Below are 18,416 nucleotides of genomic sequence, written 5' to 3' on the forward strand. Positions count from 1 at the left end.
ACCTTAAAAATTTGTAAAAATATTGTAGAAAAGTTTGTAATTAACTATATAGTATTACTCTTAAAAAAATCAGTGATATTTTTAAGAGGGGCAAAGTATACTTTTATAGAACAAAATTGCTAAAATTAGTTCCTATTTATATACTAATATTAAAAAATAAATTAAAAATTGGGGGTGGCTTGCCACCACAAGTCCATATATGCCTCCGTCCTTGAATCTCAGTGAAGTGAGCTAGTCTGAGAATATTTATGTGAAAACACTTGGTGTCTGCAGTACTTTTTGGTTGTTCATCAACTATTGATTCTGCTGTCAAATTAAATACAAATTAATGAATGTTTATTTGAATCAGCCTTGGACAATTCACATAAATTAAGAAGATAAGTATTGTTGAATGGTGCCAGCTATATATATATATATATATATATATATATATATATATATATATATATCTCAATAGCATATTATTTTGTTCATGAGAACATGAGTCTATAAAAAATGTGAAACGTATACCTGCTGCAATGCCCACCGGCTGCAATGCCCATATTCGAAAAGGATATCCATCTACATAAAAAAGACAAACCGACTAACTTAATTAAGTTGTGCAAATTGACATCTCGTGCTACTTGCATAATGGTGGCCTTTAAACAAATTAAAAAGCTATTAGCTATATATAATGTTTGTGTATGACTGTGTGAGCAATATTATCTCTTTATATATATTTGTGCACGGGCCATTAAACAAAAAAGTTACATTGATGTTGACGGAGAAGTGCACAGGTAGATGGTGGTATGCTATTCTATATTACATATGTCAGCCGTCCTGATTGAATATTTAGCATTGATTCTGTCACAATGTGAATCCATATATTCCTGTTGCCCTTAGACAAATTACATATAGAAGTTAGAGATGTTGATGCGCAATTCACATGCAATGCAAATGGTGGCCAATTATTTCTGTATTATATATTACTTCTTTGACCATTTAGTGTAAAATAGATACGTACAAGTTGATGTTCTGATGTTACCATTTTCTATATAATTTTTTTTTTTTTTGAGAGAGTTTCAACCTATGGTATCTGCTCCTGATAATAGCTATTTATTATCAGACCAAGACACCAATCAGTTTTTGATGTAAGCGGGGATTGAACCCCAGATCTCTTATTCAACTATCAGAGACTTTACCAGTTGAGCTAACTAAAACCCACTTCTATATAATTATTGATGTTAGTCTTTAGCATACTGATATCTCTATAGTATTAAAAATTCTTTTGTTTAAACTCCACAATTATAAATTAATAAGGCTATTGTGGGATTCTAAATATGATAATACACTGACAGTCTGACACCTCATTTACCACATTAAACTCCCATATTTTTTTCCACTAAATTTTCCAACTTAATATTCATTAAAATATTAAAATAATAATTTAAAATTAAAATGCTCCAACAATTGCTTCTTTGAAAGTTTTGATGTTCATAGTATGTCAGTCCATGGGATAGATTAGCTTGTACAGTTTATGAATATGTCAGTCCTGAAATTTTTGCAAATGGAGGAATTAACTTTCATATATAGACTAAAATGCTACTCTATTTTTCTAGCTTTCAACTTTTTGGATTTTGGCCTTTCGTGGGTTTCTTTCAACGTGGAAGTTATATTCCTGTTTTGGTCAAGAGTGAAGAAGTAATTACTATTTTAAAACCGTAAAAAAGATGCATAATAGTATAGTTTTTTTTATTTTTTTTTATAAATGAAGTGCCCATTCATATAATTTCATATACAAATTTTTAATAAAAATATAATGTAATTACTTTTTGTTCTATCTAATAGGGACATAAGTCATAACAGAGCTATTTTCTCTCTCTCTCTTAGGGATGGAAATTTCTCCCACCCCACCCTGCTTTGCCTCGTGAAGGTTTTCCCCAGACCACAAAGATAGTGAGGCAAGCAAGGAGCAAGGAGCAAGGAGCAAGATTTTTGAGGATGAGTTTAGGCTTATTCTCCCCACCACCCCACCCTACGCTATTAGTATTACAAACTTAATTTGTATTATTAAATATTTAAATACATGAATATTAAAACTTTTTGTTTTATTGTGATATTATCTTGTTAAATACTTTGAATAATATTATTCAGCCTTTACTAAAAAATTAGTTTGATATAATGAAATAAATTTAATTGTAATTTTAAATATATTTGTATTAATGAAAAAAATTTATAAAAATTATATAATAGATACGCAGCAGAATTTGACATATTAACAGGACAAAAAATTTTATAAGGCGGAGCGGGGATGGGGTAAAAAAAACCAAGAGAGCATGGGTAAAAACATCACTTTTCAGCCCTGCCCGCCCCATTCCTGTCCCTTCTCTAAGAGAGAGAGAGAGAGAGAGAGAGAGAGAATCATAAATGCATCTGCCCATTAATACATGGTAATGAATTAATAGCTGCTAATTGCTAATCAAGGCTGAACAACTTTATGCCTAGTCAAAGTTTTGAGCTTTAAGCTTTGCTATTGCTAGCTGTGTTACTGTATCTTGTAACCCAAAACACCCTCTAGCACATTTAATTATATTCTTACAATGGTTAAATTTATGTTGACTATTTGTTTATACAGGTCCTGAAGTCCACTGATTTGCTACAATCTCAGGTAAATTTTAACTTGTTGAAAGCTAAAGTCAATTGCACCTGAGAGTAGTTGAAAGCTAGTGTCACTTGTAGATACTCACTCTTTAATTTTGTTATGTTCAATTCTTTGGGCTGGTATCTTGGAAAACATCAAAAGCTAATGGCAATTCATCTGGATGTGAAGTGCAGTGGTCAGTTGAGAAATCATTGCTGCATGTATTTAAGACTCCAATCTGGAAAATAGGTGACCTCATCTGCTGCGACAATATAATGGGTTCTCTTAAGACCTGACTTAGATACTAAAGGCATACCTTCTGTCATTGTTACAGTTTTTTCATTGTCATATTTTACTTGTAAAAGAATAACTAGTGTTATTTAATGTCCTTTCTTTTGTCATTTAGGCTAACCATTGACATTGTAGAATATAAAGAAATGTATTTTGTGTACCTTGTGCTGTTATTGTTGTGACAGAAGAAGCTCTAATACCAATTTGGTTGGCAGCCTCATATATGCAATGGTACGCACTCGGCCCAGCATTTTAAAAACTGCCAATATGGCTAGTCATTATATGCAAAATTCTAGGAAAGGTCCTTGGCAAGTTGTTAAATGGATCTTGAGATATATTTGGGAATGCTGATTTGAGTTCAAAGTTTGAGAGAAATTTGTTGAAAGACACGTAGCTATATATGTTGATTCTGACTATGTTGGTGATCTAGATAAGCTTCATTCTATTTTGAGGCTAGGGGCCCACCTCCAGTGAGTTGAGGGTCGACACTACAGTCAACTATTGCATTGTCAACCAATGAGGCTGAATACATGGCTATGATTGAAGCTATTAAAGAGACTATTTGGACACCGGGTTTGATTGAAGACTTGGGAGTCATCAGGAGCCCGATTTTGAAATTAAATATAGCAAGGAATTCTCTATATGACTTTGACAACTTTTACATATATATTTTTTCAGCCAAAGAGAGAGAGGGCTGCAGTGCTGGGCAACAATCAGAGAGTAGAAAAACTTCTCTGTTTTAGGTGAAGCCCTAAACTTTGTATATGTGAGAGAGTTTTAGGGTGTATATGGGGTTTGGGGTTTTGTGAGAGTAACTTTGTGCTAATCTCCATATTTGATTAGTGAATTTTTCTCCTAACCGTCACCCGTGGATGTAGACTATTGCTGATATGATTGTCTAACTTTCTTCTTGTTTTTTTCATTACTATTTTTTGTTTGGCGACCATTCTAAAACTCATACTAGTATTCACAATCAATCCTATATGGGAGTGCTATCTAGAGGTCGTTTCCTGCAACGGTTAATTGTGAAATAATTTTCTATATTTGTAGAAAAATTAATCAGCAGCCATCACCATTCTCACAATCGAGTATTTCTCCTAGAGTCGAATGTGGGTTACTGTTCAGTATTCCCTTACTTTATATTCAAGAGCCTACTTATAATTTATGGTTCTTCGATATTTTGTTCAATCCTCATGCCACCATATGTAGGCATTGAAGTAGATTTTGGACCTACAGCCAAAGCAAGGGAGATATGGCAGGCTTCAATGAGCCATGTTAACCTCGAAGCTGGTTGCTTTGTTCTAAATGCAAACCAATTCTGCAAAAGGGAAGACAATTTGTTGTCACTAGTCAATGTATTTTGTATTCTAGTTACAACCTAATAACCATCTAGATCCCATCATTCAATTCTGAATGATGTGCTCCATCAATTGGTCAAGGTTTAAACTACATAGGACCACATAGAGGGATACATCCCTATGTTCTCGATAAAATCATATGTGCTGGAGTTAAGTGTTATTATATCACCATCCCGCTAGGTCCATTTTGGCTAGACCTAATTACCAATGGGAGTCAATCTCAGCTGATCTAGATAAGAATTTATACTTGCAAGTTGTTAACCATTGGGAACTGGCCAAATCTGAAATGTATTGGCATCTTTTCATTAAAGATGGATTGATCCACTTTGTCTCTTAAATTTGAAACAATCTTGTTTAGTTTTTGATGTTGCAGATCTTTGAGAGAATTGTTCGGGCAAAGCTAGATTTTAGTGGCATTGGGGGTCGAGTGGGACTAAACCTTGTCAAGCAAACTCTAGATATACTCAATCAATTTTGTTTACAATTGTTGTGAAAGCAGAAGTTCTTGAGGAGCTATTATGGTGACTTAGCTTTGTAGAAAAATTGAGTTCTGGAGTGGACTTTTCCTAGTTCTCCTCTTACCAAACAGCTCATTTAGGCTTTTGCATTTTTCTTTTTTAAGTTTAGAGTATGTATAGAGGTTGGATAGTGGCGACCATTTGTCAAACTCTAGTTCTCCTCACTATTTAAGATTTGTATAGTTTGTATAGTTGCTTCTTTGTGTACAAAAAATCAAACATTTTGTATAGTTGCTTCTTGGAAAACTTAATTGTTCAGAGTCTGCCCATGGGGATAGATTGGCTTGTACAGTTCGTGAATATGTTACTCCTGAAATTTTTGCAACTGGATGGATGAACTTAAACTTGTAGATGAATCGACTTGATTAAATCACTATTTAAGATTGAAGATATCATATTTGTTCAGTGAGAGCCTGAGAGATAAAAGGAAGGGGAAAAGAGAGAGCAGTAGGAGCTTTTTTTGGGGGGGGGGGTGTTGGGGGGGACAACTTTTGGAAGTTGGATGTAAGGAATAATTTAAGGCCGTAGCGATCCTGTATCCATATGCCTTAGTGTGAGCATATGACAAACATTTACAGCATCTATGCAATAAATATGTCCAAATGAAAAAATTAATGATAATATATTACCTTCTTTTTTTTGAGAAACAAGATAATATATTACCTTATTCCTCATCTTATATTCATTGAAGAAATCAATAAAATTACTACAATTAAATTCTAAAAGTTTAGATTCTAAACGAATTATTTATAAATAGTTATGTACACATAAATTGATATTGTTTGTTTGTTTAGACCATTTAAAACAGATTGTTTAACATAATTAATTAACCAAATAGATATTTAGGTTTATTATTTAGATCTAGGTTAGACAGTAATAATTCATATCATGTAGTGCGAAAAATAAATAAGACAACGATATGATTATTCAAGAAAACCAATGAAACCAACCGCATCAAGATAAAAACTTGGGGAGGATTTAACCTAACTATCTTCAAGATAAACAAATCCACTAATAGAGAATTGAAATTATTACAATAAGATTTAACCTTAAATCTATTGCTATCTCCAGTAGTAACTCACTGACACGACCACGTGCAAGTTCCGAATCCACGGACTCTTCTTTCTTGGATTTGGAGCACACAAGCTCCCATGCTTATGACTTTGAGATCTCTTTCAAAGGTTTTCGATCACCACTTGTTGATCTTGCAGCAACTAGATTCCACCAGCACTTGATTATAGATCTTGTTCCGGTAGACACTTGTAGAGTTAGAAGGTACAAAATCTCTCAAATCTCACAGGAGCAACTCACAAGTCTTCCAAGAGTCTTCAAAACATAGTTACGATTTTCCTTTTATACTTAAGAATGTTGGACTAAAACCCTAAATGTTTTCGCGAGCTTTGGTCTAATTTAAATTCTACAGAAATTATTTTTTTTGTGATTTTCGATCAGTCGAGCCTGATCTTCGATCGATCGAGCTTCACTGAAAATTAATTCATTTTCCTACAGCTTGAATACTCTTGAGACTTGACTTGAAACACTTTGAGAAATGTCTGAAACCTATTCTAGACATGTTTTTGTTCTCAGTTTGCCAACATACACAAATTGGGACTCTAAACATTTAATCCTAAATCTTTAGAATCTAGCAGATATCTTCTGTGCGTTGTAACGATTTGCTACTAGTGACTAGTGAGCATAATTATCAAAGCAAATACAATCTATATGTTGTTATCACTTGTAATCATAGGGAAATACTTCTAGTTCCCCAACTGAGGTCATCAACTACCACAAAAAATAAAAATAAATAAAATGAGGCCATCAAATATTGATCTTATCTTTTCACCGATCACACAGGAGGAAAACATTATATACCAAGCAAGATTTTTCACCCTTTTTTAAATCGAAATTATAGCTACTTAGACCCTCAATATTCAGGTCTAAAGCATGGGCATCCTCATATCCTATCATTTAATTAGTGAGTGATATGAAACCCCTTATAAATTCCACAAATTATCTACAAAATTCCTCTCGATTTCAGGTTTTGTTTGGAAAAAAAGGATGTGGGGGTGATGATAGAACCCTAGATGTATTTACTGATGCCAAAATACATGCAGCAACAATACTCCAAAATGGGAAATAATCTTCTACATTGCCAATAAAGATACCAAAATTCAACTTGGGAAACTACAGTAGAGATACAAACTTTTCAAAGTCTCTGAAGGACACTTAAAAAGAGCCAACTATTGGTTGAAAAAACAGTTGCTAAGGTGTACGTTCTTTCAATTCTCAAATCCCCCCAAATAAATATGTTTATCACTACTTCTTCAAGATCTAACAATAGGTTCACTAGGATGAAAAACACACTCATTAACTGAAGCAGTGTGGCCAGGGAGTTTATACAAGATGCATCTAGAACTAGAAGTTGTATCCCATATGTAAACTATTAGGACATATGTGTTTCACATGTTAGGAACATATGTCACTATTTTATGTAATTAACTAATCCTTTGACAAAACGCACTTTACTTGTATTTGGGTAGATCTAGGATGTGTTTAATACTTCAAGGAACCTTGTTTCAAGTTCAAGTATTGAAGCCGTGCAAGTCTGTCCAAGATTCAAGTGTGAAAAGTGTTGTTCATTAAAGCTCGACAGCTAGCATCTATCGAGACTTGAAGAGCTGTTCTAGCTGGTGGCTCGACAGTAGCTCGACAGATAGGGTATCTGTCGAGATTTATGAAACTCAGATTTTCGAGTCTGTTTTTTATCCAATCCGTGATTGTATGTTTGGGCACAGCTAAGAGCACAATTGCACAAGAGCAAATTGTAACCGGAGACCTAGTTTGCCCTAGTTCATCTTTCTTGTGAAGAAGCTGCTATGTTTATGCACCGTAGGGTTTTGTAACTAAGGAGCTTCTCAATCTTCATCGTGTGATGAATTGAAGAACTTTGCAGCCAACAAATCCTTTTTTAGTTGGTGATTGAAGTCGCGTACTGGGATCCGCGCAATTGGTTAGTCACGTACTGTAAGCTATGCAATACAAGGAGAGATTGCCACTACAGAACAAGTCCAATTGGGTATTGAGGTAAGGGTTCAACTGTAGGTTGGTATAAGGTACTAGGATTCCTTTACTTCTAACCGCTTGTTTTGATAATAGTGGAATCTAGGGAGTGGTGACCTTAAAATCACCAGGTGGGGTTTTTGCAGTGTTGGTTTTCCTCATTCGTAAACAAATCACCATGTCAATTTATTTTCCTCTGCACTTTAGTTTATTGGTGATTTTTTTGTGCTACCATTCGTGTGCATGTTAATTTGATTAATTAATAAACTTGACTAATTAATCAATTGATTTATCACAAGGGGTCAATACGTTTTTGGCTTATCATAAACCATCTATTTTGAAGTCCCAGCTATGAATTTTCTTCCATCAGATGACTAGCTACACTTCAACAAGTTCTTCACAAAATTTTGTTGGTGGCCCTCCCCGTGAAGGACATCGTGAATTCACAAACGAGGAGTGTCCAACCATTTTCTTGACTTGTTTTCCTGTTACTCTCAACTTGAAATTTTTTCAACATCCCATGCCTTCAATACGTGTTTTGTCAGGGTTGGCTAATATTATCTGTCATCCATTAGTGGTCCACTGAAGATCCAAAACTTCATTCTTGTGCCCTTTTAAAACCGTGAAGTTCTTGCAGTCCCCATGCACATACCACACAAAAAATTCTTCCTTATTTTGAACAAGAGCAAAATATATAATATCTCCCTTATTTTGATTTTTATTCACTAAAATTTCTTTCAATTTGAATGGATCATAGTTGACTTAGATAAATGGGTAAAATGTCAATGCCAACAATACTTAGAGAAAAAGGTGTGGGATTTATTTACCTACAATTTATTTAATGAAAATAATTTAAGCAATTGGCCAAATCTTTGAATCATGTTAGTTTTATAGAATATTAATATCAATCTCTTCAATCTTAAAGCTAGACATGGCAAACGGTCAAGTCAGGACAATTGGGTTGTGAGTCAAAACGGGCCAAGTTAAAAAAAATTAAATTATTTTAAACGAGTAGAAAATGGGTCAGGCCAATCGAGTTGCGGGCTGGTAAGGTCAGGTCGGGCCAATCTAATTTTCACATAAAAAAAATTAAAAACAAAAAAAATGCCAATTTTTTATAGAGAATGAATTAAATTGTAAAGTTAAACTTATTCAACTATGTGTTGGCTTTATTCCATGCAAAATTTGTTTGTAATTCAGCATTTAAAAATCCTGTATTTAGGTGGGACTAATGTAAGGGTTGTGTGTAAGAGAGTGTGAAGAATTGATCAAGTGTGTGCAATCAAGAGGCAACTCGCGACTGACTCGCGAGTGGTGACTTGCCAGAATTTGTCACACGTGTAGAGCATGTAGGAAGTTAAAGGGTCAGGACAGCTGGATCACTACAGGAAAAAAAGTACAGTCTAGCCATTTTGTTAACTGGTGACTGGAACTCGCGATTGTCCCAGTCATGAGTGACTCGCTAGTGCACCCTGTTTTGCAGAAAAATGACTTTTCACATTCCTTCTCATACTCTACTATAAATATCCTTATACCCACGAAATGTAGAGAGCTCCCAGAGAGAATTTGGAGAGATAATCCCTAGAAAGCAACAAGATTAATTCATCCATAATCTTATACATTTGATTTTCCAAATTCCTCTACTTTCACCCTCTCCATTGTCATACCCCTGAGAGGATCTTTAGCCAAATTCTTACCTCACCATATTTATATCAGTGAGAAGGTTCTTGGTGTTTGGGAAGCAGTTCAAGAGATAACTAATTCATTTTGGTTGATGCAATGAGCTTATTGCGGGATCTGGTAAGCTAGAGAAGACAAGGCTAGGCGTAAAACTGTTAGAGCAAGAAGCTTGGAGGGCTTAGGTGCATCAGGTAGATTAGGCTTGGAGGGTCTATTGCTATTTATGTATCCCAATTGATTTTCTAGTGGATCATTTTACCGTTTGGAGGGCGGTGGAGAGGTTTTTCGTCGAGTTCTTCGGTTTCCTCTTAGATAACACGTGCCAGTGTTATCTTGTGTTTGCTTCTCTCTATCCCTTACTCATTGCTTTTGATTATTGTTGTGTTATGATTAAATTATGGCTTAGAGTAGTTTGCATTTTCGGGTATAACTTATATTTATCATTCTGCACATATATTGTTTGAGTATAAGCTTGTGTTGGTAATTTCGTAATTGGGGGTCTTAACATTCACTAGTGTTTTACACACTAAGTGAGCTTTCAATTAGTATAAGAGTGGATACACTTTGACGAATTTCTATATCCTTAGTGTGATCCTTGACCCCTAGGATGGATAGGTCTCAATCCCCCAATGCACCTCCCTTCTTTAATGGGAGTAATTACGCATTTTGGAAAGCGCGTATGCGTGCATTTTTGTGCTCTATTGATAAGAGTGTGTGGGATGCTGTTGAAGTTGGTTGGACAAGGACGGAGGCTACCAAATCTACTTGGGATAAGGCAACCCTCGTTGTGGCTAATGCTAATAGTATAGCTCTTAATGCTATATTTTGTGGTGTTTCACTAGATGAATTTCATAGGATTTCTCCTATGTCAATTGCCAAGGAGGCATGGCAAATTTTGGAGACCACCTATGAAGGCACCAAGAAGGTGAAGGATACCAAGCTTCAAATGCTTACCACTCGATTTGAAGAATTGAAGATGAGCAAAGATGAATCATTCGACTCATTATATGGAAAGTTGGATGAAGTGGTAATCGGCAAATTCAACATGAGTGAGAAGACGGAAGACTCTAAAGTTGTTAGAAAGATCCTTAGATCATTGCCGGAGAGCTTCCTTGCCAAGGTGACCGCCATTGAAGAGAGCAAGGATCTTGATGAGATAAAGGTCCAAAAACTTATCGGTTCTCTTCAAACATATGAGCTATCTCTACCATCTCAAAGGAAGAGCAAATCCCTTGCTCTTAAGACGATTAGTGAGAGAATTGAAGCTCAAGATTCCTTGGATGAGGACGAGGTTGAAAAGGTGGCATACCTTGCAAAGAACTTCGCAAGTTCTTAAAATTCAAAAAGGATGGGAAGTTCTTTGAGAAAGGTAAGTTCTCAAATTTCAAGAAAGACAAGAAGGACCTCAAGAAGAAGGATTCCAAAGACTCTTCTTCTTCTCAAGCAGTCACTTGTTATGAGTGTAAAGGACATGGTCATGTGAAGAAAGAATGCCCCACCTATTTGAAGGCAAAGGGTAAAGTATTTATTACAACCCTTAGTGATTCTGATAGCTACAACTCCAATTTGGAAGAAAGCTATGATGGGGAAGGAAACTACTCCGTTTTTATGACCATTGCACCCGTAGACTCTTCAAAAGATTTAAGCAATCTAGTGGAAGAGCTTAGTGAACATACCGAAGTGGAGTCTATAAGTGTTGGAGATGAATCTGATGATGAAGAAGAAGAATGCGTCTATGAAGGAACCAACAGCTTGTAAGAATTCTATAATGCCCTTTTTGAGAAGAGTGGAGAATATGCGAGAGTGGCTAAGGCATCCATTAGAAAGATGAAGAAAGCTGAACAGGATAACAAAAGCATTCTCGTGCGGTACAAAGAGACTAAATGTGAAGTTGAAGGGCTAAATGAAGAGCTAACGAATGCCTATTCTAGGATAAAGTTTCTTGAGCTTGAGGTTATTCAAGCTAATGCCAAAGTGGAGCGTGTTGCTTCCAAGAAACTTGATAAGGTGCTTGCCAATCAAAAGCCCTCTTCGGATAGAAGTGGCTTATGGTATACAGGAGAAAATAGCTCAAGCTTTCAAGTGTCTAAAGAGATGAAGTTTGTCAAGGCCAAAGAACCATTGATATCAACTCTTCTTATTGAAAATATAAAAGTTGAAAAGAAGCCAAATGTGGTGATTCAAAAGGTTGTGACGAAGTCTCCAAATTCAATTGTGGCTAAGCCCAAGGCAAATGGAAAGTCTCTTCCTAAGGCACAAAGAGGTCCTCAAACACAACATTATTGTCATCATTGTGGAATCTAAGGACATACTAGGCCAAATTGCCACAATCTTCAAGCATTGAAGAATGCGAGTCTTCAAAATCCAAGAAGACAAGGAAAGGGAAATGGGAACCCCAAGTAATCAAAAGGGCAAGAAGTAGAACCCGTTATGAGTGATGTGATGAAGATGATTGACACCATCACTTCATGCTGGCCAATTTCACCCTAAGGTTTGAGAATCGTGGCTCAAGTACCCAATCCTCTTATTGAAAATATAAAAGTTGAAAAGAAGCCAAACGTGGTGATTCAAAAGGTTGTGACGAAGTCTCCAAATCCAATTGTGGCTAAGCCCAAGGCAAATGGAAAGTCTCTTCCTAAGGCACAAAGAGGTCCTCAAACACAACATTATTGTGTTTGCTTATTTTACATTCTAGCATTTTTTTTATTGTTTTTTACTGTTTACAAGTTCTGGTTGTTAGTTGTTTTTTATCATTCTTTACTTACTTTGTGTCAAAAATCCAAAAACACATAAAAAGTATAAAATCCAAAAAATTTGATCGGCGTTATTGTGTATTGTCACATGCATGTTTGGCCTTGTACCTCTGTACTTATGGCTTTGTGCATTAATGAGCTTAGCTTGTTATTTATGCACTTGTATCTTTGTGGGAAACATCTTGACATCTATGTAATTGTTGTAAATAGATCTTCAAACTTGTCATAAATAATTAGTCAATAGTTTTGTTGATCTTGAGACATGCATAGACTTGTGCCTATATCTCTTCCCATTCATTTATTTTTTTGCTTAAGAGCTCAACCAATGTCAAATCTCGAAAAGAGACAATGAGTTGAAAAGCCATCACACATACTAGTATTAGACTAGGAAAAACGGAAAGCGACTTGTATTGGAATGTATAGTGCCCAAAAGCCAAAGGCTTACTCATCAAATTGAAATATCAAAAATTTCAGGCATCGATCTCTAAAAGAGATGTAAAGATCAAAAGTAAGAAGCCAAATGAAAAACTTCAAAGTTATGTAATCAAGTTTATGTGTGAGGTCATATATACTCATTTCTATAATTGAGATTGGTCACTTTACTTAGTGCTAACTGTGTATGTCTTTGTTGAATTGATCATTGAAGCTTCACATTAGACTAAGGACTATCTCACATTTGATACCCACCCACATCACACATGTTCATTTGAGTGATTGTATTTGATTAAATGTGTTGTACATACTCAAGCATATGTTGATCAAACCCAAAAAGATTTTTGAGTATTTTAGTTGTTTTTGAAAAGTGTTTTGTTTTGAAAATTTTCAAAAAATCCAAAAAAATTTCATCTTTGCCTTTTGGTCACTCACTCGTAAGTCGCGAGTTTTCAAGGCTCAGTCGCAAGCTTACTCAGAATGATTCGCGACTCTCTGGTGAGTATGACTTCAAGTTGCGAAAAACGCTTAGAAAATTTTTCAAAAATCTAGGTTTTTGATTTTTTGGCTACTCATTTTTGCAACTCATTCGCGAGTCGCGAGTTCATCCAGAGGCGTACGTGACTCACTGGCGAGTGGAAGTCCCAGTGAAAAAGACTTAGAGAAGTTTTTCAAAATCTTGTTCAAGAGATTTGGTGACTCAGTTTGGCAACTCACTCCTGAGTCAGTTGAGTAGCGAAAAACGTATGTTTTGTACAAATAGGGTTAAAACTCAGATAGTTTTTCAAAAACTTTTCAATTTCCCTTGCATCACGTGCATACCTCTTTGTCTTCTCTGCCTCTCCCTCCCTCAGAACCGTCATTTTCACTCCATAAACCTCCATTTTCATCTTCAATCTTCACTCAAACTCCAATAGAAGGTATGGGTTTTCACTTATTTTCACTCTATTTCAAGTTTATAGCCTTATTTTTCATGGATTTGTTGTTTGTGTTGAGATATTGAAATATGGTTGATGAACATGGGTTTTTGATGTTTTTGCTGAGATCGATATATAGGTTTTGTTGAGATTGATAGTATAATGCTTAGTTTACATGTTTTTCATGTTTTCATTACATGCTCATACATTATACTATGTTTTGTGTTGTGTTGTGCATATCATGTTGTTGATAAAATGTCTATTTAGATGTTTTTGTGTGTATTTTTGGACTCTATTGAGTACAAAAATTTTGGGGATAATCTTCTTTCCTTGCTTTGAAACATCAAATAATTATGAGTTTTCACACTTTGTCCCTTGCATGTTTTCATGCCCTATTTGCACACTTTTTCATATGATGCACACACACAAAATCTTTGACATGTTGAGTGTTTAGTGCCATGATTAAATCATGCTTTGATATTTAGCATCTTCACATGTAAATGTTTTTTGAATTACTCTTTAAATTCTAGTTTTTAGGGTTTGATTCGTAGTGTATGTTTTGGGTACTAACTTGTTGCTAATCAAGTTTGTTGCCATTTGTTTTTCATCTTGCTCTTTGCTATTTCATGATCTTTGCTTGAAGATGTCTCCTTTCAAAAATTCAGCTATGAAAGGAAGCAACAGTAAAGGAAAGGAACCAGTAATTGATCTCAGTAGCTTCTCCCCTAAGTCGAAGAAAACTTTATCTTCGGCTGGAGTTTTCAATGACACTCGATTCAGATCATATGTCGCATATCAAGCATATTTAAACTGCTAAAGATGCTCCCATGGTGATTGAACGGGTTGTTGAGCAAGCTTCTCTTCTCGATACGAACATTCCCAAATGGTTTGCCTCTAAGGATTAGAACTACCTTCTATCAAATGTTGAAGATCCTTATGAAGAGCTTGTTAAAGAATTTTATGGAAATGCCCTCTTTGATGGGGATGAGCTAAGATGTTGGGTAAGAGGAAAGGACTTCACTGTAACGCCTTCCTATCTTGCTATCATTCTGAACATCAACCGACCAGTGCTTGTCAAAACACCGGTGTATAATGAGTTGGAACTAGATCTTGACATTCTTCAAGATGCTTTCGGAAAAAAACTTGGAGGCATCCTTAAATGGGAAAGCAATCAGTCTGTCATCGTTGTCTCCCGAATTGAGGTTGCTCACTACAATAATGTTTCATAATCTTTATCCTCTCTCAAGCACCGAACACATGAATCTTGGTCGGGCTCTATTTCTTCATGACTTGATTACCGATAAAGAAATTGATGTTTGCTCTCATCTCATATGGCCTCTAGGAATTGTCTTCCATTTTGTTACCTCATCGCAAAGATATTGAAGCTAAAAGGAGTACTAACATTGGAAGATGAGTATCCTCATCCCAAGCAAAGACCAATCAACATCAGCACTCTCAATGCTATAATAGGCCATAGTCGAAAGAATCCTAAGCAAGAGAGTAATGCTCCTCAAGGTGATACAAGCTCTAGCTCACACTTCTATGATGAGAAGTTGGACAACATCATGGCTTCCGTGCAAGACATCGGCACAAAATTTTTTGGCCTCACATTTATCATGCACTCTCAGCACATCCGCTTTGACTTAAAGTTTACCTCTCTCCAAACTCAATTGGATCAAATTCAAAGGAAGCTAGAAGAAGGTGATGACTAGCTCCATGACAAAAAGGGGGAGAAAGGGTGTTCATGATAGGGGAGAGCAATGATAGGGGGAGAGAGAGCTAAATCAAAAAGGGGGAGCAATGCAATGCAAAAGCAAGAAAATCAAACTACAACAACAAGCCTTTCCATTTTCTTCTTTTAATGCTACTACTAGTCCATGTTCATATTTCATAGTTTAAGCTTATGTTGTTACTTAACAATATTTATTTTGTACCTTTGTTTATGTAGCTTAGTATTTATAGTTAATGTGTTGCATTTTCTTAAGTACTCTTGTGCTCTTGTTGGATCCTGTATCCTTGATGCAATTGCTTTAGTGTTCTTGCATCGGTTGAGTGTTGGACATGCAAATATACTTTGCATTGAGCTTATTAGCTTACATATCCGGATGTTCATTCACCGTGTGAATGTTCATTGTGATCACTATTGTACGAGGCTAGGCCCTGGGGTCATTGGGCCTTGGACCCTAGCCTTATGGCACCATACGGGGCAGGGCCCCAGGCCTATTGGGCCTTGGGCACTAGCCTTCAGATACGACACTTGGCCCTCTCCCCTTTGGACTTATGACCTTGATCCGGACACCTCTTGAGACCCAATATGAGCCCAAAAATGGTAACGGGACCATTTTGCCTTGAAAGTCAAAAGTGAGCCCCTCCTAATCAATCTTAACTTGACCAGGGTGCGTGGTTGCTTGGCAGTATGATGTCTCTACTTCCTGGTATTGCTTTAGGGAATATCACTGCCGAATAGTCTTTTAGAGATGGGAACCAGTTCCAATGCCATTACCATCGTCCTTGACAGAGCACCCACTTAGAAACGATGGAATTGGACCACCATCAGAAGGTAATCATAACACCTCCACTTATCTCCAACTATAATTAGGAAAGTAGAGTAAGAAATAAGGGGTTGGCAAGGTGAAGAAAAGAACAAAGGAGAGAAAGAGAGAGAGAGGTTGTAAAATCAAGAGAGCATAGCTAGGTCTCCAAGCTAAGGACTACCTAATATAGAAAATCCAAAGCCTATAATACAAATAAGTTGTGAGCCCAAGTATAGATTAAGCTTGTTAATTGTACTTTGGGTGCCCACAACTATTTATAGTGATTGTTCTTGTATGGTCAAGTTATGCTCTATTGTCATATTCATACTTGCTTGATTGTATTGTGCTTGCTCTATATGCTTTCTCAGATTTCTGCTTACAATGAACTTAATGAGTGCATTTTGTGATATTGTTTTCAGAAAACTTATTCATATGGTTCAAGAGCTTCATAGTTCTAGAGTTAGGTGTGAGTGAGTTTTGACAACTGTTCCTAACTCACATTTTTAAGTCTAGAGTCTGTTTTAGGATTTTGTCACAGAATAGCCAAAGGGGGAGATTGTAAAGTTGAACTTATTCAACTATGTGTTCGCTTTATTCTATGCCAAATTTTCTTGTAATTCAGCATTTCGAAACTCTATATTTAGGTGGGAATGATGTAAGGATTCTGTGTGAGAGAGTGTGAAGAATTGATTAAGTGTGTGTAATCAAGAGGCAACTCGCGACTGACTCGCAAGTAGTGACTCGCCAAAATTTGTCACACGTGTGGAGCATGTAGGAAGTTGAAGGGTCAGGACAGCTAAATCACTACAGGACAAAAAGTACAGTTTGACCATTCTGTTAACTGGCGACTGGAACTCATGACTTGTCCTAGTCGCGAGTGACTCGCCAGTACACCCTGTTTTGTAGAAAAATAACTTTTCACATTCCTTCTCATACCCTACTATAAATACCCTTATACCCACGAAATGTAGAGAGCTTCCAGAGAGAATTTTGAAAGATAAAACCTAAAGAATAACAAGATTGATTCATCCACAATCTTATACATTTGATTCTCCAAATTCCTCTACTCTCGCCCTTTCCATTTCATACTCTTAAGAGGATCTTTAGCCAAATCCTTATCTCACCATATTCATATCATTGAGAAGGTTTTTGGTGTTTGGGAAGCAGTTCAAGAGAGAACCAATTCATTTTGGTTCATGCAATGGGCTTATTGCAGGATCTAGTAAGTTAGAAAAGACAAGGTTAGGCGTAACCTTGTTGAAGTAAGAAGCTTGGAGGGCTTAGGTGCATTGGGTAGATTAGGCTTGGAAGGTCTATTGCTATTTATGTATCCCAATTGATTTTCTTGTGAATCATTTTACCATTTGGAGGGCGGTGAAGAGGCTTTTCGTCGAGTTCTTTAGTTTCCTCTTCAATAACACGTGCCAGTGTTATCTTGCGTTTGCTTCTCTCTATCCCTTACTCTTTGCTATTGATTACTACTGTGTTGTGATTAAATTATGGCTTAGAGTAGTTTGCATGTTTGGGTATAGCTTATATTTATCATTCTGCACATATATTGTTTAAGTATAAGCTTGTGTTGGTAATTTTGTAATTGGGGGTCTAAACATTCACTAGTGTTTTACACACTAAGTGAGCTTTCAAAATCAATCAAGGAAACAAATTGTGCATAATACCCTTTTTTTCCCGTTAAGTGGGCACCTACTATTATTAGACTATTTGTGTTACTATTATACATGTGTAGGGAAAAAAAACATAAAACTTTCCATATCCTTCTAATTCTAATAGTTTTGAACATGACTAAAATTGTTTATAGTCATGATAACAAAATTTTCCACGTTAATAACTCGCAACCAGAATGCTTATAATTACTGATAATACGAAGAAAATCAGTAGGCTGGATGCTTCGGACTTGAAAGGACTACTTGCTCTTTCGATGGCCTGGAAAAGAAAGAAAAGCGATCAAAGGTGACCGGGGTTGCCGGCCAAGAACCCTCCGATGGCAAAGTTAGTTTTCTCTCTATATTTTCGGAGTTCCAACTTTTTAGGAAATATAAAACATACCTTTTTCTGGTTTGAATGGGTGTTTATATAGTGTCCTAGGAACAGTTATTGGGCTTGTAACCTCCCCTGGATTTGAGGAGGTGCGAGGGTTCAAGGATAACTTCCACAACCGTTTAGGAGTTATATTTTCTCATATAACGGTCACCGGAAGTTATGCGTATATTACGGAGTGGTGACATGTACTCAAGA

At 36.1% G+C, this 18,416-nt stretch overlaps 1 protein-coding gene across 1 annotated transcript; it reads left to right on the forward strand.

Moving 5' to 3' along the window:
• The first annotated feature begins 10,134 nt into the window (after positions 1–10,134).
• Positions 10,135–11,285, forward strand: LOC142631479 (uncharacterized). Its single transcript, XM_075805648.1, has 2 exons — positions 10,135–10,827; positions 10,875–11,285. Exons 1-2 carry the CDS (start codon positions 10,135–10,137, stop codon positions 11,283–11,285), a joined length of 1,104 nt encoding a protein of 367 aa, XP_075661763.1.
• The last annotated feature ends 7,131 nt before the right edge of the window (positions 11,286–18,416 follow it).

This window comes from Castanea sativa, chromosome 4 (genome assembly GCF_040712315.1).
Source record: "Castanea sativa cultivar Marrone di Chiusa Pesio chromosome 4, ASM4071231v1".
Classification (NCBI taxonomy): domain Eukaryota; kingdom Viridiplantae; phylum Streptophyta; class Magnoliopsida; order Fagales; family Fagaceae; genus Castanea; species Castanea sativa.